This window comes from Hylobates moloch, unplaced genomic scaffold (genome assembly GCF_009828535.3).
Source record: "Hylobates moloch isolate HMO894 unplaced genomic scaffold, HMol_V3 SCAFFOLD_5, whole genome shotgun sequence".
In the NCBI taxonomy this organism is placed as follows: Eukaryota; Metazoa; Chordata; class Mammalia; order Primates; family Hylobatidae; genus Hylobates; species Hylobates moloch.
In genome coordinates, this window is record NW_026652280.1 from 141,310,080 (window position 1) to 141,334,966 (window position 24,887).

Below are 24,887 nucleotides of genomic sequence, written 5' to 3' on the forward strand. Positions count from 1 at the left end.
TTCAAGCAGAAGTATGCTCTAAAATAATGATAATAGTATAGCAAATATGTAAGCCAATCACATGGTTGCTTATTATCATTGTCAAGTAACTGTATGTGCTACACTCTTATAGACTGGCAGTGCAGTAGTAGTTTATTTACACCAGCATCCCCACAAATAGGTAGATAACGCATTGCTCTACAACGTTATTGTGGTGACATTATCACATCACTAGGTGATAGGAATTTTTCAACTCTTATAATCTTATGAGAGGTGTTGTATACGTAGTCAGTCGTCCACCAAAATGTGTTACAATAGTAAGATACCATTTGGAGATTCTAGCAACATCAAAAGCATTACATAGAATCATACGTTGAGGCCAGGTGGGGTGGCTCATGCCTATAATCCCAGCACTTTGGGAGGCCGAGGTGGGTGGATCACCTGAGGTCAGGAGTTCAAGACCAGCCTGGCCAACATGGTGAAACCGCATCTTTACTAAAAATACAAAAATTAGCTGGGCGTGGTGGCATGTGCCTGTAATCCCAGCTACTCGAGAGGCTGAGGCAGGAGAATCACTTGAGCCCGGGAGGCAGAGGTTGCAGTGAGCTGAGATCGAGTAACTGTACTCCAGCCTGGGCAATAGAGCTAGACCCTGTTTCAAAAAACAAAAACAAAAACAAAAAAGAAAAAGAATCATATGTTGAAATTAGCAATGCAGGGACTTGTTTTGCTTCCAACACCTATTTCTTGCAATATAATTAATTGGATTAACACAATGTATTCTATAAGTATAAATGTATTGAGGTTTATTTACAAGAATGACTCACTGACAAGTCCAGAAACACATACTTATCACATTGTAAAAGTTAAAAGCAAGATTGACTGATAAGATCTTAACCGCTTCTCTTTTATGCACTCCTCTCCTGCTTTCCAGGAATGTTTATGTAAACCTTTGATGTCAGTGTTTCCTGTCTTTCTTTTGACTTGGTGTCAATGTATTCCTTTAAGCCAGTAACATCATTATGTTGATTGTTAAGGTTTAATATTCCCCTTTATATTGTTTTAACGTCTTTGTCAGAAATCAATTGACCATATATGTGTGAATCTATTTCTGGATTCTATTTTGTTCCATTGCCTATGTGTAGTCTATATGTCTCTCTTCATCAGTACCAAGTTGTTTAGCTTAAATAGCTTTATAGGTATAGGTAGGATAAATCCTCCAGTTTTATCTTGCTTTTAAAAATTGCTTTGGTTATTCTGGATTCTTTGCATTTGCTTCCATAGGAATTTTAGAATCAGGTTGTCAGTTTCTACAAAACAGTTCGCTAGAATTTTCATTGAGATTGGGTTGAATCTATAAATGAACTTGGTGAAAACTGACATCTTAATAATATTGAGCCTTGTAATTTATGAATATGGTTTATATTTTCATTAAGTCTTCCAATAAAAAGGGGGAATCAGCATTTATAAGCACATCACATATGCCTCATACAGTAATGGGTGCTTTACATGTATCATATTAATTAAAAATCACCATTCCTTTTATTAGCTAGATTGTGTTAGGGACAAGCTGCCCCAAAAAAGCTTCTTGGTACTGCCAACACCACTCCCCCCCACCCCGCAAACCTCTCCGTACCACCCCTCCCCTTCCCACAAACCTTTTTACATTTCTAAGCCCCTATCTAGGCACCGCGGTGAAGCCAGCAGACTTTTACCTATCAGGCCTTGCTGCTATAAAGCAAATCCAATTACAAACCATCCGGACCGCACAGTGGGAGGTCGTGGGAAGCATAAACAAACTTTACCTACACGCTCCGGTACCATAAACGTCACAAGGTGATATGTGGCAGAGTTAACCAACAAACAACTCCAGGGTCTCTCTCCCCCACATAAACCCCTCATTTTGTAAGCTCAGGGCTGCCTCCTCTGTCTGTAATGGAGCAGCCGGCAGGTTGAATAAAGGCTTGCCTGAACTTGGGTCTCGGTCTCTCTCTCTCTCTCTCTCTCGTCCTTTCTCTCGGCTAACTTTACAGATTGCACATAAAAGGAAAAGGGGTTGAGAGAAGGTAAGTAACTCCCTAGAGACCAATAAGTGGCACAGAAGGGAATTTGGGCCCTCATCTGTCTGACTCCAAAACCTGGCTTTTTCTATTCACCGGTCCTTATAACAGCTAAAACGAGGGTTAAGCAAGTGCCATCATTTATGGCTGTGAACCTCTCCAAAGTTCAGATTGTTCCTGAACAATCAAGCATTTCAAACTGCTACCATCAAGTAAGGAGATAGCATTACATCGTGTGTAGGCATATGGGGATTAAAGATTACATTATATTTCCCAAATTGCACTTGAGAATTGACTGTGCCAATTATATCCTTCCTGGGTATCTACCTTGTTCACAGTATGTGGGATCCAGGTTGATGAACAGCATAAAATTCTTGTACCCTGTTGCAAAAATTTATTAGTAATCCATGCATACTGGTCTGAGATTTGAAAACAGGTTTTATAAAAGGTTTGCTAGGTATCGACCTAATTTCAGGAATACCCTAGTAGGGAAATTCAGTGACCTTTACCAACTTACCCGTGGCCAAAAAAATAAATAAGTAAAAATTAAAAATCAGAACAAATCCAAAGTAATTATAATTAAAATTAACCAAAGTTCCTGATCCAATCCTGATAAGGGGTATTAGGTTTAATATTTAAAGATAATTTATGAAGAAAAAGATTACGGTTCAAAGTCTACTTCAGGTATTTCTATTTACATTTCTTGGAAAAGTTTCCCAGGGCTCTTTCTGCCCCAGCCCCCAATCTACAGAAGAGTCTAGTCGACTGTCCACTCATTTCACAGCACTTGTCTGAAACTAGAAGACCCAGGGAGGGAACAAGGTTCAGGCTTGAAACGCTAAGACATTCAAGATTTCACCTTGTATGCAAAAATCAGAATGGGAGGCTGCATTGGGGCCTCACATTCACCGGAGCTAGGCTCTGCAGATCCCGCACCCGCGGAGCCCGGCAACCACCTGAGTGGCCTTGGCCAGGAGGGGGTGGCCCCCCCGGCGCCGGCAGCAGCTCCTGAGCAAACCTGGCAAACCCGAGCAGGGCGGTGCGGGTTGCTCAGGGAGAAAATGAAGGGAGTGATAGGGTGGGTGGGGGTGGCAGGGAACGGGCACAACGCCGGCTTCCTCCGGACGGCCTCCTGCGTCCCACCTGTGCTCCTGAAAGGCGGCCCCCGACAGGGCGCGGCGGGAACCCGAGCCGGGAGCAGGGTCACGAGTTAAAGCGGCGGGGGCGGGAGGATGCGCGGGCGGCGGACAGGGCGCTCTCCTCCCGTCTGACCCTGGGCGGAGCGGGGCTCGAGGCTGCTGGAGCCGCTCGCTGACTCGCCCTGCGCCCTCGCCGCGGACACCGGAGCTGCGGCCGCTCCCCGCTGTCCCCTAGGTGAGCCCGCCGGGCGCCGCCCCGGGGCGTCGGGTGTCGCGGGAACGTCGCCCGCTGCCCACAGGGAGGGCCCGGGAGGCCGGGAGGCAGCGAGCCGTCGGGGACGCCGCGGGAGGGCCGGGCGGGGCAGTCGGCGCCATGGAGGGCAGGCGGGCTGGAGCTGGGCGTGAGATGCAGCTGTTCCGCGCCGCCCCCACGCCGCCCGCAGGTCAGTGGAGGTGCGCGCCTGCCGGGCCTGCCCGGGGCTGAGCGGGTGGGGGTGCTCTGCTCCTTGGTCCCCCCTCCAGGCTGCCGCCCACCTGTGGCCAGGGCTCAGAGGGCTGGAAGCCACCCCCGCCTGGAGCCCCTGGGCTAGAAGGCTTGGATGCCAGCCGGGGCTCCAGATGGCCTTGACGCGGCTCGGCTGGCCCCTCTCAAGGCGGACTGTCCCCCTGTTAGAGGTGGGGCGGCTGGAAGTGGGGGCTCAAACCCGGGTCGCTGCGCTGGCTGAAAGCAGCCGCCAGCCGGGCTGCGGCTGTCTGAGCTCAACGGCAGTGCCCGGGGATGGCAGCGACCTCTCTGGGACATTGCTGCAACCCTGAGGCTCTTTCTCGCACAGACTACCCGACGAAAGTGTCAACCCTTGTTGTTTGTTTGTTTGTTTGAAAAAGAAAAAAGAGACTGGAGAGACTAAAGTTTTGTGTCTGGTGAAGTGGGAAAGCGCTTCTGAAAAAACGAGGTTGCATAACTTTGTCGCCAACTGGGTGGGAGGCCTTTGCTATTTATACACTCCCGGGCTTTCTCCAATTTTCTACAGCTTACTCCAATCAAGCCTCTGCCCTCCAGGAATAGGTAACCTGTGTGTGTCCGTTTGCTCCTTCTAAGAGCATGCCTGATAGATACTTCGGTAGCCTCTCTGGATGGCCCCTTCGTAGGGTAGCCTCTCCTGATGGGGTCCTTTGCCCATCCTGCCTCCCGCGCCGGCGCTCCGGGTGAAAGTCAAGGGTGGCTGGCTGCGAATACCTCCTTCAGCTGCTGGGGTTCCCGACAGTTTGCAGTTTTTAAAAGTGCACCCTCGGAAGGGCTTTTCAGACTGGGTAAAGCTAACGTTTCCAAGGTCAGCATCTGGTCCTGGTGAATGAAATGTCTTCCGGGACAACTCGTTGTGATGTGCTGAATAGATGCTGGTTGGCTTGTTTTCTCTTTGTTCCTGTGGGTTACTGTTACATGGTGTGTGGCTAGTTTGTTTAAAATTTAATTTTCCCTGTATCAAAGTGGAAAGGGCTTAGTGTCAATATACAACTGACCAACATGCATATTAACAGCTTCATCATTATGTTGGTGTTCATATGCGAGCTTTGGTCAACATGAAATCATCTGCGTTTTAAGTCCTATAGATAAAGTCTCCTTAAATGCTGGTTAAAATATCCTGCCTTTTTGAAGGAAGTAAAACTGTTAAGTGAAAATTCTAATTTATTAATAACTTTTTCTTTCCTTTATGTTTACCTAAGAATTACTGCATTTATGCTTTGACAGGCATTTTAACACATGAGCCACACTTTAATGAGTTATATAATAATTATTTCATTTTGAAGGTACTGTGTGTGCCATACAGTAAATATGTTTTATGGTTTATTCATCCAGCAGTATCCTTACTGATCTTTTCATTAACAAGAGTTTAAAAACCTTCCCCATGGCTATTCTTTATAGCCAGTATCTATTGTTCGGAGATGTTGGGCTTGCTAAGAATGCTTGAATTGGAATCAAAAGTGGGGTTCTAGACTTGGAAAGCAGCATGGTATCTAACCAGTGACTTGTAAGATATTGTACAAATGCAGGTTACAATTTTCCTCCTTCATTGCTGAGTACAAGTTATTATTAAAACGTCAAATAAAGCCTGCCTTTCTATTCTGTATGGAAGGACGCTACTCATGGTTTGGGGTATTTTTACTTTGAACAGGTTTCCATAGTATAATACCAATCTTAGTCTGAGGGAAAATCCAAGATCCATCCCAGTTGCTAGAGTGACTTCTCCATCACTTTGAAAAAACTGATTCTGAAGACAATAAAACCAGCCCAACCCAACCCTTTTCAAACGCACCTGCCCCCACAAATAGATATGAAGTACTTTGAAAATATGCTATAAATATAAGGCCTTCAATAAAAAGTTGTAACAAGTGATGCCACAGACTGGGAATTAGGCTTAAACTGAGGGCCTGCTTTCCCCTTTGTACAACAGTTATGTTTCCTGAGGCTCATACTGCCCCTTAAGAACCTTATTGGCTTTCTAGGAAGCCATTCTGTCTGCTGTGGGTGTTAGGTAGGTGAGTCTGCTTAGCGCTAGACCCTATGCAAAGGCTTTGTTTGCTGTTTTATTTAATGCTCTCTGCAGTCATAACTATTTAATTCTGGCTACAATCATAGAAGGGTAGGTGTTGTTATTCCCATTTTGCTGGAGAGGAAACAGGCTCAGAAGGGCTAAGTGTTTTTCCCTGAGATTGCAGAAATGTCAAGTCATGGAACCAGGATTAGAAACCAAACTGAATCTTGGTTCTTTACACTACACCCTGCTATCTTTAACTCGGTGGTTTTAAACATTTTTTGATAATCTGTGAAAGTTTTAGTTACCTCCCAGGAAAAAGTGTCCACAGCCACATATATTAAAGTTTTCGTATAACTTCAAGGCCCACCTACCCTCTGAAGTCCTTCCCCCAGGTCCTCAGGTCTCTGATCCTCTAACTATACTGAGTGAGGCAGAAAACATATACATCCTATATATGTGTACATATAATCTTTTACTAATGGGAGCAGCCCTTGAATTTGGTAAATTTGAACTAGGTGAAAATTCACTTTGTAATTAAAACAAATAAAAAAGTGATGTCTTACATTAGAACTGATTCTGTAAACATCTAAAATGCAGTTTAGAGCAATGGTGCTTATTTAAAACCAGAGCTGTATGGGCTTCTTCCTGCAATATTAAAGAATATGGACTTGTGTCTTTACTCACTAAATGGAAATGTTGGTTGTTGTTTTTTTTTTTTCCTCTAGAGATGGCAAATCCTGAGATAGTTGTAAGTAGCTGCAGCTCTCATGAAGAGGAAAATCGCTGCAATTTTAACCAGCATACATCTCCATCTGAGGAGCTTCTATTAGAAGACCAGATGCGGCGAAAACTCAAATTTTTTTTCATGAATCCCTGTGAGAAGTTCTGGGCTCGAGGTAGAAAACCATGGAAACTTGCCATACAAATTCTAAAAATTGCAATGGTGACTATCCAGGTAAGCATCTCAGATCATGAGTTTGGTGAAAGCCTCTTTTAATTACAAAGAGAACTATGGACAGTGATTTCTTTTTTTAATAACTTTTAACTATATGCATAATATAGGACAGTAACAGATAAGAACACATACAATCTTAGACCCTTCTGTCTTCAACATTTGTGAGTTTGTCTTCTTTTTTCTTAGTTTTTTTCTTCTATCGTTTGCTAAGTTATAATTTTAGTCACATAATCTAATTAGTTTTCAGGAAAAGAAAACTAATATTTGCCTCCCAATGAAGAGGTTCAGCTGGTTTCTAAATAAGCCATGGAAACTAGTGTTGTCCAACATTAGGAGTTTCTTTTCCTTCCTAGTTAGTTTCCTGGGAATTTCTCTCTTCAGAAACTTAAAGGGTTCCTGCTACAGGCAAATTCTTAGATTCTCACAACCCTGTGATCATGAGAACTATGCAATGGAAGAATGTGAAGTTAACTAACAGAAGAGGAGTGGCAGGAGCTAGTGAAACACAGGACCTCTTTTTAGTTCAAAGGGAGCTTTTAAATCTCATTTCCTTGGCTTCTTTTAATATTTTTTTTGGGGAAAGGGAGAACCATATTTTGTGATTCTTAATATATACTGGTTGTGATTTATTCTTATGAAAATGTTTTCCTGTTGGTGAAATTATCTCTTGCTAAAAGCAAAGGGCAAAATAGAAGCAGATTTTAATGAGAAAAATAGATGTGATAGGTTTATTTTTATTATTACTTACTCTTCCTAAGTTGGTGAAAAATGCCTAAGTAAATAAATAATTGGTATTGAAGGAGAGATTAAAAAATAGAGTATTACTAATTTTAACTGCGAATTGAGAACAAACGCTTATGACTGTTAGGGAACCAAGGCAATTTCTACAATCATATGAAGTTGGTAGAATTCTTGCTTGTTTCTAATGCTAGGTGTTGTATCAAGGGAAGCAAACATTTAGTGACTACCCTGTTCAGTACATTATTTCATTTAATTCTAGCATTCCTACTGGCTCATTTTACAGAAGAGGAAACTGATGTTCATAGAGCTCTTTTAAAGTCACATGGCTTGGCCAGGCAGGGTGGCTCATGCCTGTAATTCCATCACTTTGGGATGCTGAGGTGTGTGGATTGCTTGAGCTCAAGAGTTCCAGACCAGCCTGGGTAACATGGTGAAAATGGCGAAAACCTGTTTCTATAAAACATACAAAAATAAGCCAGGTGTGGTGATCACATCACTGCACTCCAGGCTGGGTGACAAAGCGAGACCTTGTCTCAAAAAAAAAAAAAAAAGTCACATGGCTAGACAGTGGCAATATCAAGACTTTGAAGGCAGACATTCTCTCTATTATATTACCCTGAAAATGAATGTTCAATTCTCAGCCAAATATTTGGCAAGTTGAAATTGAAATTCTTAACTTCTGAGTGATAATATGGTGTGTCTCAATAGTGAAAAGTTTATGTCTATTGTTTCTTATAAAGGGGAAAAGCCTGTATCAATTGAACATGAATATTTTATACTTAGAATAATAATAGGTACCACTTGAGTGTTTGCTGTGTACCAGGCTAAACATTTTATAGATGTCATCATGTTCAATTCTTTTTTTTTGAGATGGAGTCCCACTCTGTCACCCAGGCTAGAGTACAGTGGCGCCATCTCAGCTCACTGCAACCTCCGCCTTCTGGGTTCAAGCGATTCTCCTGCCTCAGCCTCCTGAATAGCTGGGATTACAGGCACACACCACCATGCCTGGATAATTTTTGTATTTTCAGTGGAGATGGGGTTTCATCATGTTGGCCAGGCTGCTCTTGAACTCCTGACCTCAGGTGATCCATCCACCTAGGCCTCCCAAAGTGCTGGGATTACAGGCGTGAGCTACCATGCCCGGCCCATACTCAATTCTTAAAACAAGGTGGAGGGTAGGTAGTGGTGTCCTCATTTCACATAGGAGAACAATGAGGGGCTTGGTAAGGAAAAGGACCCTGTCATAGTCAGGAAACTGGAAGAGTGGAACTGATATTCAAACTCAGACTTATTTTCTCTAAGATTTATGTTCGTAATTCTTAATTTTTAGGGAGCTCATCTACCTTTCTATGTTTACTAAGGTGGTCAAAGGAAAACTGGCCAATGGTTTAAGATATTAAGGCTGCTAGTAATAAGCATGTAAAAGGTGTTTAGGTAAGTTTTTAAAAGGAACTGAGGGTTTCTTAATTGTGATGTTTCCTTAATTTATATCAGAGCAATAAAACAAATATTAGATAAAGACAGCTTTATAATTGAGCAAATGAGATGAGCAAATGGTGACCGATTATCTCAGGGAAAACAAGGTGGTTCTTCTGTTAAACTGGAGATTTTGTGTCTGCAGCAGCAAAAGAAAGATGTTTACAATGATAGACACCCTGCTAAAAATTTCTCTTTTCCCACTACCTGGCTTACTCTTTGAATTACAGCAGTTTTCTCTCAGCCATTGTTATTCCTGTCTGCCACTAAACCTTTGAGGGCAGGGACCAGTTGTCTTCTCATTGTATCCTCAGTCCCTAGCTCACTGCTGACACATTGAGAGGTACTCATGTATTTGAATGACTGGTAAGAATATCTTTGGGAATTCTTTGGGGCTGTTTGGTCATCAGCTTCAACAGATGCAAAATCCCCAGAATATCAAGATATCATCTTATTGAGGATAATTAAAGAAACTCTGCAGAAATGAGAGTTAGGTGCAGAGTGATGATATGTGTGGGGTGCAGACCATATATCATATGTGGAAGGGAGAGGGGAAAAGATTTGCCTGCTCTATTTTTTCTGATCAAACCCTGGATTACTTTGTGTAGCATGACAGGGTGGAGAGAACCTAGATTTAGTCTGTCAGACATGGGTTTCAATTTTGACTGTATCAATACTGGCTAGTGATGTGACTTGAAAAAATTATGTAACTTCTCTGAGCCTCATCTCTAAAATTGGTGTATTAGGAATATACTGCAGGATTAGTGTGAGGAAAGTTCCTGGAATAGTGTATGGCACATAGGTGCTCAACATTGTTCCCGCCTTCCATATCAAATATACTCTGCCTCACCCTGGGATTGAAGTAAGAGTGTAGTTTCTCAATTTACAGCATGTACAGCATGTGGTGTGTGTGTGCGCCTGTGTGTGCATGTGTGTATGAGAACAGAGAGACAGAGGTTTGGGTGAGAGGGAAGAGAAGTCAAAAGAGAGAGTTAGAGTATGGTAAGCTTTTTTTTTTTTTGAAACATAGTTTCGCTCTTGTTGCCCACGCTGGAGTACAGTGGCGCAATCTCAGCTCATAGCAACCTCTGCCTCCCGGGTTCAAGCAATTCTCCTGCCTCAGCCTCCGGAGTAGCTGGGATTACAGGCATGCGCCACCATGCCTGGCTAACTTTTTTGTTTGTAGTAGAGATGGCGTTTCACCATGTCGGTCAGGCTGGTCTCGAACTCCTGACCTCAGGTAATCCACCTGCCTTGGCCTCCCAAAGTGCTAGGATTACAGGTGTGAGCCACCGTGCCCGGCTGTATAGTAAGCTTTTAGGTATAATTCAAAGGCCTTAGGTTAACATGACAACAGTGCAGTGAAACCTTTGTGTGTGTGAACAAGTGAGTTTCACGTAAAATGCTGAGGTCAATCCTGCATGACTATTAAGGACACATTATGTTAATATACTTTAAACATGAGTTGAAAGGATGTTTTCTATTTTTGGTCTTACTGTCATGGTTTTGGTGATTAGACCTAGGAATATAGTTTGGTCATAGGACTTGGTCTTTCTTAATTTATTATCCACCTGCTGCAAAACCTTCTTGATGTCCCAGAGAATTCATTTTAAACTCTTCTATTTGTTGTTCAAGCCCCTGTACTTTCTGCTCTGCTTTTTCTACCCACATTTTCCAACCTCTTACCTTTTCTTTTTTTTCTTTTAAGCTGGTCTTATTTGGGCTAAGTAACCAGATGGTGGTAGCTTTCAAGGAAGAGAATACTATAGCATTCAAACACCTTTTCCTAAAAGGATATATGGACCGAATGGATGACACATACGCGGTGTACACACAAAGTGACGTGTATGATCAGTTAATCTTCGCAGTGAACCAGGTAAATCAAGTGTGTGCATTATTTACTTGGGAAAAAGAACAGGCTGGAAAAATGGTGGCAATGTACATAATAGAAACTGACATTCAAGTGGAGAAGGGTGAACATTTCTGCTTGGAAATGACACATACAAAATTATTTTTAATTTTTTGAAAATATTGTCAACAAATTTTTATAAAACCAGAAGTTGAGAAAAGCTTTTGTTTAGTAACAGAAAGGCAGAAACTTTGAAGATTTAATTAAAAGAATCAGAGTTAGGGCTTGGCATGGGAGTCTCAAAGATTGAAATTACTAACTATGATCCTGGGTATAAGTAGTCATTAAGTCCTCAGAGCTGAAAGTATACTTTCAGGGCCCCTTAACAAATAATGAGAATATTAACTTTTCAGAGTCTGTACAGCAACCAAGACCTAAAAATTCACTTGAAAGTAAGGCCTTTATGTCATACATGACAATGATTTTACTGGGACATTGACTAACTGCCAAACAAAAAACAAGCTTGTTTTTCATATAGATGAATACTGTATTTTATTCTGAGTTTGTTATATATATTTTTGCCATAAATAATACTTTCTCAAGACCCCAAATTTTTAAATCTCTAGGTGTCATTGAAAGCATCCTTGAAGTCAGCATTCCCAGACTGGGTTAGTTTGAAGAACACATTTCACAATTATTACAATTTTTCTTCAGAAAATTATTATAGTGTAATCATGGCGATTCATTTTCTAGAGATAGTCTATGCACAGTGAGATGTAAACTGCTAGGATGAAATACATATTTATGGCATGAAGTCTTTCTGTTAGCACTGGCCTTGGGAAAATGAGCCAGAAATCTAAAGGAATAGAAATAAGTTACATCAACTGTGCAAGAGAATTATGTCCTATAGCTTGTAGGGGGAAAAGGGCATAATGATGGAGATACTCAGTTTTTAGAATTTTAAGTATATTACGTTTCTCTAAAGCTAGTCTGATCTAAACTGGTAGTTTGGTATTTTTGTAGGGGGTGGCGGGGAGTGGGATAGAGGCAAGAGGTAAACAATTCATTCAATTTTTTTTTTTTTTTTGAGACAGGATCTCGCTCTGTCACCCAGGCTGCAGTGCAGTGGTGCAGTCACAGCTTTCTGCAGACTCAACCTCCTGGGCACAAGTGATCCTCCCACCTTAGCCTCCCAAGCAGCTGGGACCACAGGCATGCACCACCATGCCTGGCTAATTAAAAAAAAATTTTTTTTTTTTTATAGAGACAGGGTCTCCCTATGTTGCCCAGGTTGCTCAAACTCCTGGCCTCAAGTGATCCTCCCACCTCAGCCTCCCAAAGTGCATTAAATTCCTTATAAATCATCTTAACCTTTATTCGTAGACCTAGACTCAGTCTTCAAAATGTAGTATTTGGCACTTAGGCCATTCTGCTTTTTCAGATTTCCACATTCCTTCTGGAAATGCATGTACCTGCTTTATTCTAGTTGTCTTGGTCTGTTCCTTCTGCTACAACAAAATAGAAGACTAGGTAACAGACAAACAACAGAAATTTCTGCCTAATAATTCTGGAGCCGGGGAAGTCCAAGATCGCTCACCTTACCACTGGTAAGGGCTTGCGCCTTCTTGCTGTGTTCTTACAGGATGGAAGGCAGAAGGACAAAATGGCCTGGCTAATGTCTCCCAGCCTTTTATAAGGCCAGTAGTCCTATTCATGATTGTTGACCTCCTAAAGACTCCACCTCTTAAGACTATCATATTGCGGTTTAATTTCCAACATAAGAACTTTGGAGGGACACATACATTCCATGTATGACTCCCTACTGTTGATTCCCTACTGTTTTCTAAGATGATTTACTCTTTTTCTAAGCACCAATAGGTACTTTTAGCTGAAGATAAAAAGTGCCTTGATCAAAATTTTTATGAATAAGTAGGGTTTTGAGTGTTAATGAGGTCAGTTCTCTTTCAGGCTTCTGAAAAGTGAATAGAAAAAAATGTGAATTAATATTTTTTATTTTATTTTTTATTTTTGAGACAGGGTCTCACTGTGTCACCCAGACTGGAGTGCAGTGGCGCAATCTTGGCTCACTGCAACCTCTGCCTCCTGCGCTCAAGCAATTCTCTCACCTCAGCCTCCTGAGTAGCTGGGATTACAGGCTCCTGTCACTACCCCCAGCTAATTTTTTTTTTTTGTAATTTTAGTAGAAGCAGAGTTTCGCCATGTTAGCCAGACTGGTCTCGAACTCCTGACCTCAAGTGATCTGCCCGCCTTGGCCTCCCAAAGTGCTGGGATTACGGGTGTAAGCCACTGCACCTGGCCAAAATGTAAATTATTATTAAAACAGGAAGGATCTTTGTTTTCTGTGAAGATAGAGTTTCCTTACTTAATAGTTGAGGTGATTGTTACTGAGAGGAACTGACAAATAGGGCAGTGGCATCTCAGTTCTTAGAAGCATATCCATGACTATTAGTTATCCCCAAGGGTTTAGCCCCAAGATGTCACCCTACTGGATAATCTCCAGGGCTCATTCTGATCCAATACTGTGATTATAACAGCACTGCTGTTTATTATATATGTTTCTATATTTGAATGTGAGAGACCTACTTATTTTCTTTTTAGGCTGTCTCCTGGCTTTCCTCTTATTTCTTCAATAATTTTTGGGTCAGCTTTATTGGCTCCTTTTCTTTCATCTGCCTCTTAAATTTGAGCAGTCCTCAAAGCTTGGTCCTTTTCCTGGAGAAACGACCTACAGTACCCAGCCTCAGCCATCACTATGATGAAGGGACTCCCAAGCAGTTGCCCACACTGCCAGACACCTACCTCACAAGCACTCAGAACTGCCCATCCAAGATGAGCTTCATATTCTCCTTCCACCCACTCCCTAGGCTGTTTCTTGCTTCTGGTCTTCTGGCTTAGGTTGAAAGGCCTCAGGGTCTTCTGGGAATCGTTTATTCTTGCAGCTCAAACATAGTTTATAAATTCCTGTTTCTGGATGGCTTCCTTTCTTTCCTAACCCCCTGCCCTACCACCTCTTGCTTTTGGTGCCACAGCATTTAGCTAAGGACATTTAATGTGTTTTTATATTACCACTCAAAGGCTGACCTGGGACCCATGAATCTGACTGAAAACTCCTTCTTTCAAGGCAGAGCTGCAGAGACCAGAAGGGACGGATGCCCAGTCTAGTTAAAGCTCCACCAAGGCCTTGGCCACTTGGCTGCTCTGTGCCGTCTCGCCATCGTTAGTTCCACCAGTTAGTTCCAACCATCATCTCATACCACATTTCTGTCCCGTAACCCTCTGTCTTGGGCTCTAGAGCTGCCCTTTAGCTGGACACAGCCCTGCTGCTTCCCTAGATTACCCAGTTCTTGCCAGATGCTCAGACCTGCACAAAGAGCCATATGAAGAGCTCAAGGAAGTCTGGCTATAGCGTATATAGTTAATGTATATATTATATGACATAACTATGTGGTGTATGTAGGTATAATGTGAATAGGTACCTGCAGCCGTGGGCCTCAGATCTTTCACAGTTCAAGACCTTAAAAGGTTTAAGACACAAGATTCTGTGGTCAGGAGGTTCAGACCTTTAGGTGATTCCTGTGGGGACTGCCCGACAATTACAGCTGGACTCTGGGAGGGTTGTAGGGCCCCATCACAGCTATGACTGCACTTCGTGACCCCTGCTTACCTTTCCTGATTTACCTCCCATTACACATCATATGTTCTAGGCACACTGGTCTACTGGGTACCTTAAATGGAAAACAAAAATCTCAAAACTGAGTATCTCCAGCATTATTCTACTTTATCCCTATATGCCAAACATAATGTTGTTTACTAGCTTAGGAAGCTTGCTTCTATTACCATAGATTCTGGCTCACTTTCCCAATCCTAATGCTAACAGAAAGCTTGGTGCCATAATCACCTATCTTATCCTAACACTTTACCAACTCACTGTGCACAGATTAGCCCTAGTAATGAAGAGCCCCGTTGCATTATTATAATTTTTCACCTCACCATTAATCTGACAAATATTTGAGCACCTATGGTGTGCCTGCAGGGCTGGTGTTGGAGCAGTGAATTGATAAATTCCCTGTCCTGTGGAACTTGCATTCTAATGGGGGAGATAGATTTTAAACAAGTTTAACTAAAATCTTTTGGTTTAGGGTAATGGTAAGTGCTATGAAGAAAAATAAACTAGCATAAGGCAATAACAGTAGTCTCAGAGTGGTCAGAAAATGCCTTTCTGAAGACTTGAAATCTTGGGTAGAATATTTCAAGCTGAAGGAGTGGCAACAGCAAAGGCCCTGAAGCTGGAAAGCGTTTGGTATGTTTGAGAAGATGCAAGGGAGGCAAGTATGAGGGGGCAGAGTTAGGGCCAGAGGAGCTGGGGGCCAGGTCCCTCAGGATGTGGCAAGGAGCTTTGAATTTTATTCTGAGAGAGACAGGAAGCCATGGAAGGGCTTTTGATAGGGGAGAGACAATGATAATATACATAAGCAAAATCTAACATGTATTCACTCAAATATTTATTAAATAGTGTCTATTGGCTGGGCATGGTGGCTCATGCCTGTAATCCCAGCACTTTGGGAGGTCGGGGTGGGCAGATCATGAGGTCAGGAGATTGAGACCTTCCTGGCTAACACAGTGAAACCCCATCTCTAGTAAAAAGTACAAAAAAATTAGCCGGGCGTGGTGGCATGCACCTGTACTCCCAGCTACTGAGGAGGCTGAGGCAGGAGAATCGCTTGAACCCGGGAGGCAGAGGTTGCAGTGAGCCGAGATCATGCTACTGCACTCCAGCCTGGGTGACAGAGCAAGACTCCATCTCAAAAACAAAAACAAAAATAGTATCTATTAGGTATCAGGCACTTTTTCTGTGTTCAGGGGTAATGCAGTGAACAAATAAACAAAGTCAAGGAGGTCATACTCTCATTGGAAGAGCCAGGTAGTAAATAAGTATATAAAAGCATCATCTGTCAGTTTGTTATAAGTACTGTGACATACAAAATAAAGCCAGCAAAGTGAATAGCTGGAGGTGGTTGGAGAAGGTCTCTCTGACAAGGTGACATGTAAGCAGACAGCAGACAAGAGAGGGCATGCGGCCTGTGTCTATCTCAAGGAAGAACCTTCCAGATAGGAAGAACAGTAAAAACAAGAGTCTTGAGCAGGTGTATTTTGGATATCACTGTTCTAAGGGCTGTACATGCATGAATTCATTCACTCCTATAGCAATCCTATGAGTTCTAGATGGAGACTAGACTAAGGTGAGAGGGAGGATTGGAGAGGCAGAGGCTTAATTTGTCCAGGGGAGAGAGGATGGTGGTTTGGACTAAGGCCATATCAGTGAAGGTGATGAGACACAGTCCTATTTGTGGTGAGGAGGCTCAGATTTTTAAGTGATTCTTGTGCAGAGATAATTTGAAAGTCATGCATGACTGACTGACTTACAGAATAATTTATTGAGAAGGGAATTACTGTGGAAGAAGCAGGTGTTTCTGTTTGCACATTTACTAGAGATTCCTCTTAGACACCATAGGCATCATGTAGGCAGATTGTCATCCATGTGTGGTATTCAGTGGAAAGGTCAGAGCTGGAGATGCACATGTGGAAGCTGTCAGCATAGAGGTGGTATTTGAAACATGGGACTGGTTGAAGTCAGCTGTGGAGATAATGTGGCTAGAGGTCATGACCTGAACCCAAAGATAGGCCAAAATATAGAGGTTGGCAATGGGAGGATTTCAGCAAAGGAGACCAAGAAGAAACAATCAGTGTCCCAGAAGTCAAGTAAAGAAAGTATTCCATGTAGGAGGAGCATTCAACTGCATCAAATACCATGAAGATGTTAAGTTATAGGAAGTCTGAGAACTAGGCATCAGATACGGTAATACGCTGCTCATAAGTGACCTTGACAAGGTCTAACTCAAAATCCATCCCATATTAGAAATGATTCTCTTCATTTGTCGTAGCATGCTTCACACATATCTTTTAGCAGAATTATTTTCTATGTGTCGATCACACAAAGTTGTTAATTTCAAGAGTGACAGAATGACCAACTGTACCAGATATATTGCTCCAAAAACATTTTCTTTTGGAAACATGTCTGCAGACATCCATTAAGAATTTAAGATGACAGTTATTCCAAGGCACCATAAGATTCTTACTTGTAAAAGTAATTTTTTTTTAAATGCAGAGGACCCAGTAGGATAGGCAATATTGGTAAATAAAGGTGATTAAATTATAATCTTGCAAAGATAAAGGTTAAACCAATACTTTCTTAAAAAAAGGTTTTGCTCACTAGCCTATAATAATTGTATCCCACTTCTTATACTACAGTGTTAAAGTAGAACTCTGACCTTACAGGAGATAGTTTAAAGATAAATAAAATATGTGTTTACATTGAGTGTCACCTGAATTAAACATAATTCTTTAAGGGAGGAAAGAAATGCAAAGATTATGTGGCTTCACACTTTAATTTTGCAGATCAGGAACTAGAAGGTCAGAAAGTTTGTCACAGAAATGAGGCTTGAATCTAGAACTCTAATTCGTGAGTGTGCTTTGCCTTCCTAGTGCACAGCAGCAAGTCACTTTCCCTGTTTATCAAGGTGAATGTCTGTATCCCAAGGGAACCTGCCAGGATCAGAGGTGGGGAGGGAGGGAGTTATGGCTTCACTCCTGCCCTGGCTGGCATTCCCATTTTCTGTTTCTCGTTTTGGTTGAAGTACTTGCAGCTATACAATGTCTCCGTTGGGAATCATGCTTATGAGAACAAAGGTACCAAGCAGTCTGCTATGGCAATCTGTCAGCACTTCTACAAGCGAGGAAACATCTACCCTGGAAATGATACCTTTGACATCGATCCAGAAATTGAAACTGGTGATGTTCTTCTATAACCTAGAACCTCAATTTTTAACACCTCAATTTATATTTAAAATTAGTAATTTCAACTTTGAAAACATTGATTTGGTCTGTGCTATTAGGACATAGTAAGAATGATATAGGAGTTATTATGTGTCAGGTACTGTTCTGAGCCCTTTACTATAACTCAAGAATCCTCAAGAAAACCCAGCAAGTCAAGGATTATTATTATCCCCTTTTATAGAAGACTAAAGTATGGCCCAGAGAGTTAAATGATCTGCCCAAGATGGAGCTAGAAGAGGCAGTGCTGAAATTTGGTCCAGGCTGTTTGTGTTCTTAGCTACCGTATTCCACCATCTCTTGTGCAGGACATGCCAGTGAAGTATTAATAGATAGATATTATGCTTGTGAAACATTATGCTTGCAAACTCTTGGTATATATAAAACTCTCCTGCCCCAGTACCACTTCACTACCATGCATCTTTTGGGGCAGATTGAAGGGGAGGAATGAAAGTCAGAACATGGGATAGCACGGCGTATTCTTCTTAGCAAAGTTCTCTTTGCAATTATGCCTAAAATATTAGCTTAGGTCATTGAGTTAAAAAATAAGTATTGAAATACTTTTAACAACAGCCACTAGGATTTTTTTTTTCTAGAGATAATACTGATAATAGTACCAAAAGTGAAAACTTTCTAAAATGCTGTCTTCCTTTTTTGGTGTGTGTGTGGGATGTATATTGAAGAAACATTGTTAGCACATAATATTTTAAAAATGGATCCCTCAAACTGCTTAGAAAATATTACCGTAATTACTGCAAGTGCTTCAAATCCTATGCTTAGGATACAAAAAGGGGGAGGGACTCAAAGTTTATCTAGGCTTAAAAACGAAGACAGCATTTATATAACATTAATGAAATAGAGTTCAGATCTTTGTCTAGCCTCCATCCACTCCAGAAATGTAGCCACTTAGGTCTTAAAAACAAATGAGTCACGGTAACCATGTGGTATCAATGTTCATTTAGCTTTTAAAATTTTAATTCAGAAAAATAATAGAATCTGAATAACTGATCTTAAATGTGTCAGCCATTCAAAATGCAGTCTTATTTATTATTTTAAGTACTGTATCATGTTTTTGTTCCTTTCTATGGCAGAGTGTTTCTTTGTAGAGCCAGATGAACGTTTTCACATTGGGACACCAGCAGAAAATAAACTGAACTTAACACTGGACTTCCACAGGTGAGGGGAGCAGATAGGAGTGTAACTTATGTTTGTATGTGTATATTGCCACAGAACTAAAATCACCTCTGTTTTCTAGACTCCTAACAGTGGAGCTTCAGTTTAAACTGAAAGCCATTAATCTGCAGACAGTTCGTCATCAAGAACTCCCTGACTGTTATGACTTTACTCTGACTGTAAGTGTGGGCCAGGCTGAATTTGGTTCCAGTCTGAAGAAAAATTGTTTTATCTGGTTATGTTTCATACCCTTGGATTACGGTGTGATAAAAAAATATAGGATGTTTTCACTTAAATGTGCATAAGGGAAACATTGATACATCTAGCTCTATTTTGCTATAATAACAAGTTTACTTGTTAATTATGTCTTCTGCACCTCTGTATAAGTTCTAGAAAGCAGGGACCTTGTTTTGTTCATACTATTTCCAGTACCACGAACAGTGCCTGATATAGATTTTCAAACCCAAAAGGAACAGGTCTTTTTAGGTTCTGTGTGGTTGGCTCTCAGCAATCTATGGCTGGCTGTCAGCTAAAGTTACTGCCAAGGGTTCTTGTTACTTAGTTTCCTCACCATGGATGTTTCCATGTTTGGGGTTTGTAGTATACATCTTTAACTTATTACAATCTACCTTCAAGTTATACCACTGCATACAGTGTAAGAACCTTATGACAATGTACTTCTGTTTCTCCCATCTTGGCCCTTGTGCTATTGTGGCCATATAATGTATTTCTACATGTGTTATAAACCCACAATAAATATATGTTATTAATTTTTCTTTCTTTTTTTTTCTTTCCTTTTTTTTTTTTTTTTTTTGAGACAGAGTCTCGCTCTGTCACCCAGGCTGGAGTGCAGTGGCACGATCTCGGCTCACTGCAAGCTCCGCCTCCCAGGTTCACACTGTTCTCCTGCCTCAGCCTCCTGAGTAGCTGGGACTACAGGCATCCACCACCATGCCCGGCTAATTTTTTGTATTTTTTTTAGTAGAGACGGGGTTTCACCGTGTTAGCCAGGATGGTCTCGATCTTCTGACCTCGTGATCCACCCTCGGCCTTCCAAAGTGCTGGGATTACAGGCGTGAGCCACCGTGCCCAGCCTATTTTTTCTTTAAACAGTCAATTATCTTTTAAAGTGATTTAAATAATAATAAAAACATTCTTATATTTGCCTATGTAGCTACCATTTCCAGTGTGCTTCATTCTGTGTGTAGCTCCCAGTTTGTATCTGGTATTATTTTCCTTCTGCCTGAAGGGCTTCCTGTAACATTTCTTATAGTGCAGGTCTGCACTTTCAGCTTTTGTATGTTTAAAAAAGTATTTTGCCTTCCTTTTTAAAGTTCTTATTAGCATCTTTTAAATAAAAATTTTACGAATACATATTTATGGGGTACAGGTGATATTTTGATGCAAGCATTCAGTGTGTAATGATGAAATAAGGGTAATTGGGACAATATTCACCACCTCAAATATTTACCACTTCTTTATGTTGGGAATATTCCAAATCTACTCCTTTATTTATATTGAAATATAAAAGTAGAATATTCCAAATCTACTCCTTTATTTATATTGAAATATAAATTTATATATTATATTTAATTGAATAATATATTCAATTAAATTGAAATATAAAATTCCAAATATATTAACTATAGTTGCCATATTGTGCTACTAAACACTGGATCTTATTTCTCCCATCTTACTGTATCTTTTTTTTTTTTTTTTTTGAGATGGATTCTCGCTCTGTTGCCAGGCTGGAGTGCAGTGGCGTGATCTTGGCTCACTGCAACCTCTGCCTCCCAGGTTCAAGCGATTCTCCTGCCTCAGCCTCCCGAGTAGCTGGGACTACAGGCGTGCGTCACCACGCCCAGCTAGTTTTTGTATTTTTAGTAGAGACGGGGTTTCACCATGTTGGCCAGGATGATCTCGATCTCTTGACCTCGTGATCCACCCGCCTCGGCCTCCCAAAGTGCTGGAATTACAGGCATGAGCCACCACACCCGGCCCTCACTGTATCTCTATACCTATTAACTAACTCTTATTTATCCCCCGCGCCTCCCCAATACCCTTTCTAGCCTCTGGTAACCATTATTCTGTTCCAAGCCTTCCTTTGTTAAAGGTAGTTTCCCTGGCTATAGAATTGTAGGTTGACTGTTTTTTTCTTCAGCATTTTAGAGATATTGTTCTTCTAGCTTGCGTCATTTCTAATGAGAAATCTTCTGTCATCTTTATCTTTCTTCATCTCTATGGGATGTTTTTTCCCATCTGTTGGCTTTTAAATTTTTCCTTTATCTCTTACTTCAAACAATTTGATTGTGAAATGCTTTGGTGGTGTTTTCTTAATGTTTCCTGTGTTTAGGGTTCATTGAGCATCTTGGATCTGTACTTTTATAGTTGTCATTATATTTGATATTTATTCAGCATGATTTCTTAAATTATTTTTGTCACTCCCCCCCACCTTTTCAGAGATTCAGAGACAAATACGTCTATATTTAGTTACTTGGAGTTGTCCCATAGCTCAGTAATGATCTGTTTGTTTTATGTTTCAGTTTTTTTCAGTGTGCTTCATTTTGGATATTTTCTGTTGCTATATTTTCAAATTCACTATTTTTTCTTCTGTGCTATCTAATGTTTTCTAATCCCATCCATTATTTTTCTTCTTTGTTTGGGATTCAGCTTACTGAGATGTGATTGACATTAAGTCTCAGTTTTTTTACTCAATAGATATTTAGTGAGCACCTATTATTTGTACAAGTCGGAGGCCCTTTGTGTAGGAAAAGCATGGCTTCTCCGTGACAAGGATTTCTGAGTCAATCAAATAACACTGAGCATCCTCCTTGCACGAGGCCATAGGCTGGGTCTTGCAGCCGTTAGGGATATGGGCAGACACTGACTATGCCCTCAGTTGCTTGTCAAAGAAAGAAGCTTACAATCCCTCATGAGGAGAAATACAGTGGTTGAACTTTTAAAAGTCATTTGAAATCTTATATTTGAAGTGTTTCTAATTACCCCATATGGAGAAGCTTCAATACAATTTATTTAAATGACAGAGTTTTCAAAGAACTTTTTTTCTTCAGGACTTGAGAGAAAGAGAAGAGGCAGAAATGAAATGGAGTGATTTTCTTGCCTTGCCTTGCCTGTCCTTGCGTAAGGAAGACAGTAGGAGAACTATGGAAGGTGTCCTGGCCTAGCTTTGTCCTGCTTGGCCCCTGGTGTCCTGAAGTGGTTATTCTTGAAGCAAGATGTGACTGTTGACTCCCTGTCACCAAACCCTTTATAATACATGTGGTGCCAACGTGACTAAGAAATCTAGGCCCAGAATGAAAATCAAAAAAGCTCCACTTGAAATGTCTCAAAGCAGAAATAATGAGCCTTTGTATTAGTAAGAATTATAGTAGCACTAAAAATCTACCCCTAGCTGAGGTCCTGCCGGAATTTGGGAGAAAGCACAGTTGTACCAGTTCTTGCTCATATGAAGAAGGTATCTGGAGGTACTTAGAATGGAGAGCAAGAGGAAGTGCTCTTGTTATATAAGTTCTTTGGAGTGGAAATGCTGCCCTAGACATATAATGTTTTAGAGACTACAGGGTCTCTGTAGAAGATCTAGTTCATCCTTCTCATTTCACAGAGAAATGAAAAGAACTTCCCATGGTTGAACGGAGTTAGCAACAGATCAGAGTTGAGAATCTGGGTCTCCTGTCCCCTTGAAAGAATTGTTTCCTAATTAATGTGTAGAGGTGTCTTGGCTCCAAAACTATAAGTATGTTTTTGACTGTTTTACTGTCTTCACAGATAACATTTGACAACAAGGCCCATAGTGGAAGAATTAAAATAAGTTTAGATAATGACATTTCCATCAGAGAATGTAAAGACTGGCATGTATCTGGATCAAGTAAGTGATGAGCATTACTAGTTTTCAGAATGGTTATTAAATAATGTAAAATGGTTATTAAAATACCACCCTCTGGATATCTAGAACAGCAAATAGAAGATTAGACCATTTTCAAGTCCATAAACCTCTACAAGTAGATCAACTCTGATGTTTCAGGCAATATGTGAGTCATTAATAACTGAAATGGCCTTCCTGTCCTTGTGCCCTCATTTGCCCACTCCTGACCAAGAATGTACTCACAGTCCCCCGCCACCAAAACCCTACATACATCTTCCCAGACCAACACTTACTGAGTGCATGCTATATACCTACTTCCACCTTAGTTTTCTTCATTTTAATATTTTTAAATGCCCTTAAGATAGGGAGAATCCTTATTTTTACAGATGAAGAAACTAAGGCTCAGAAGCCAGGGGCAAGTCAGGTAGGATGTGACCCTGCAGCATCCCACATATTATGATTGTCTTCAGTCCATTTAAAAGTATACTAAAAGAGAAAAGGATCTATTCTTAGAAATATGGACAAAAACTCAGGTGTAGACCAAATACTGTCAAGAATTTTGGAGCTGAACTAGAGAAAATTGCCTGAAAAGAATTTATCTAATTTTCTAGTCTCTCATAAGTAACATAATGGTACATTGTACTGGACTTAATTGTCACTAGATGAGGAGTTCTCAGATTCTAATCAGCAGAAGAATCATCCTGGGTACCTGCTACGATGCAATTTCCCCAGCTCTATGCAAGCCAGTAGGTCTGGGGTGGGGCCTAGAAATGTGTAAATAGTCCTTATTCAGACTATACTTGGATAATCACAGTTCTGAAGTTTCTTACTAATTGATTTGCAAAGTTCAGACGTAATAATGAGATAGAGTAAATAAAGTGAAATTTTGCCATGATAGTATTTTTTTCACTAATAAGTAACTTCAAATATATGAGGCTCTTGAGTCACATTTGAAACATAAGCCTGTTTCGTCATCTGTATACTTTATAATCCTTCTCCACAAACACCAGAATAAGGAAAATGACAGCATACACAAGTGTCTGGCACCTAGGCATTCTCTCAAATTTTGTTTCTTAATTTGTAAGTTTCTCTAAAGTCAATTTAGACATTTATGTAGTAATTATGCTCCTTGGCAGATATTAATGGGAGGCTTCATCACAGAGCTGGTCTTAAGTACTTTCTTTTTTTTGTCAGCAGAGAGCAGTCTAACTTGTTAAATAGAGACAAGCCCTGTGGCAGTGTACAATGGCTGACACCTCTGCCCACCTCTCTCCATTGGCTCCACGCATGGTGGCCAGGACTTCACACTTTCGATTCTCCAAAATCTCCATAAGGGTGGCTCTTTCTTATCACTCAGGTTTCAGCTAAAACCCCCTGCTCCCTCAGTGAGGCCTTCCTTTACTATGCAATATAAATCAACCTCTCTGCTTCCGCATCGCCCGACACTAACCTCCCTCATATAGAGCAGTAGGTCTCAAACTTTAGCATCACCTGGAGGGCTTGCAGAAACCCAGTTTCTGATTCAGTGGGTCTGGAGTAGGACCTGAGAATGTGCATCTCTAACAAGCTCCCAAAAAATGCCAAGAACCACTGACATAGAGTGATGGACCCTGGAAACAAACTGCACAGATTTTCCCCCAACTCTTCCACTGACTAGCCCTACAACTGTGGGGAAATCATGTGACCTCTCTGTGCTTCAGGTTTCTCGCCTGCAAAGTGGGGATAATCATGCTTACCTCATTGGAGTTGCTGTGAAGATCAAATAGGTTAACACGTAATAGTCCTTAAAAGTGTTTAGAGCTATGTTTGGCAAGAAATGTGCTCGATACATGTTAGCTATTGTGATTCTCTTCTTTCTATTACTTACTCCTATCTGAAAGTATTTTGTTATGTGTTTGTTTACTTCTTTGTAGTAGAATAGAAGTTCCACAGATCAAGGGCCTTGTCCATCTTGTTCACCACTGTATCCTAACATCTAGAAAAAATGCCTGACACATAGTGAATGCATAATAAATATTTTATACCTGGATAAGTATATTTTAATTGAATATGCAGGGAGGTGGGCCTGGGCATGGTGGCTCGTGTCTGTAATCTCAGCACTTTGGGAGGCTGAGGTGAGAGGATCACTTGAGACCAGGAGTTCAAGACCAGACATGGCAACAAAGTGAAACCCTGTCTCT

At 41.1% G+C, this 24,887-nt stretch overlaps 1 protein-coding gene across 2 annotated transcripts in view; it reads left to right on the forward strand.

The window, feature by feature from the left end:
* The first annotated feature begins 3,308 nt into the window (after positions 1–3,308).
* MCOLN3 (mucolipin TRP cation channel 3) overlaps positions 3,309–24,887 on the forward strand; it is a 30,436-nt gene continuing 8,857 nt past the window's right edge. Inside the window, exons 1-7 of one of the 2 annotated variants that reach the window (XM_032155475.2) lie at positions 3,309–3,413; positions 6,441–6,670; positions 10,599–10,766; positions 17,456–17,609; positions 18,743–18,827; positions 18,907–19,003; positions 22,611–22,710. In XM_032155475.2, the coding sequence (XP_032011366.1) occupies positions 6,443–6,670; positions 10,599–10,766; positions 17,456–17,609; positions 18,743–18,827; positions 18,907–19,003; positions 22,611–22,710 (832 nt within the window). In that variant the 5' untranslated portion in view covers positions 3,309–3,413; positions 6,441–6,442. The remainder of the gene's footprint in view (positions 3,414–6,440; positions 6,671–10,598; positions 10,767–17,455; positions 17,610–18,742; positions 18,828–18,906; positions 19,004–22,610; positions 22,711–24,887) is intronic. The other variant, XM_032155476.2, reaches the window with a different exon arrangement.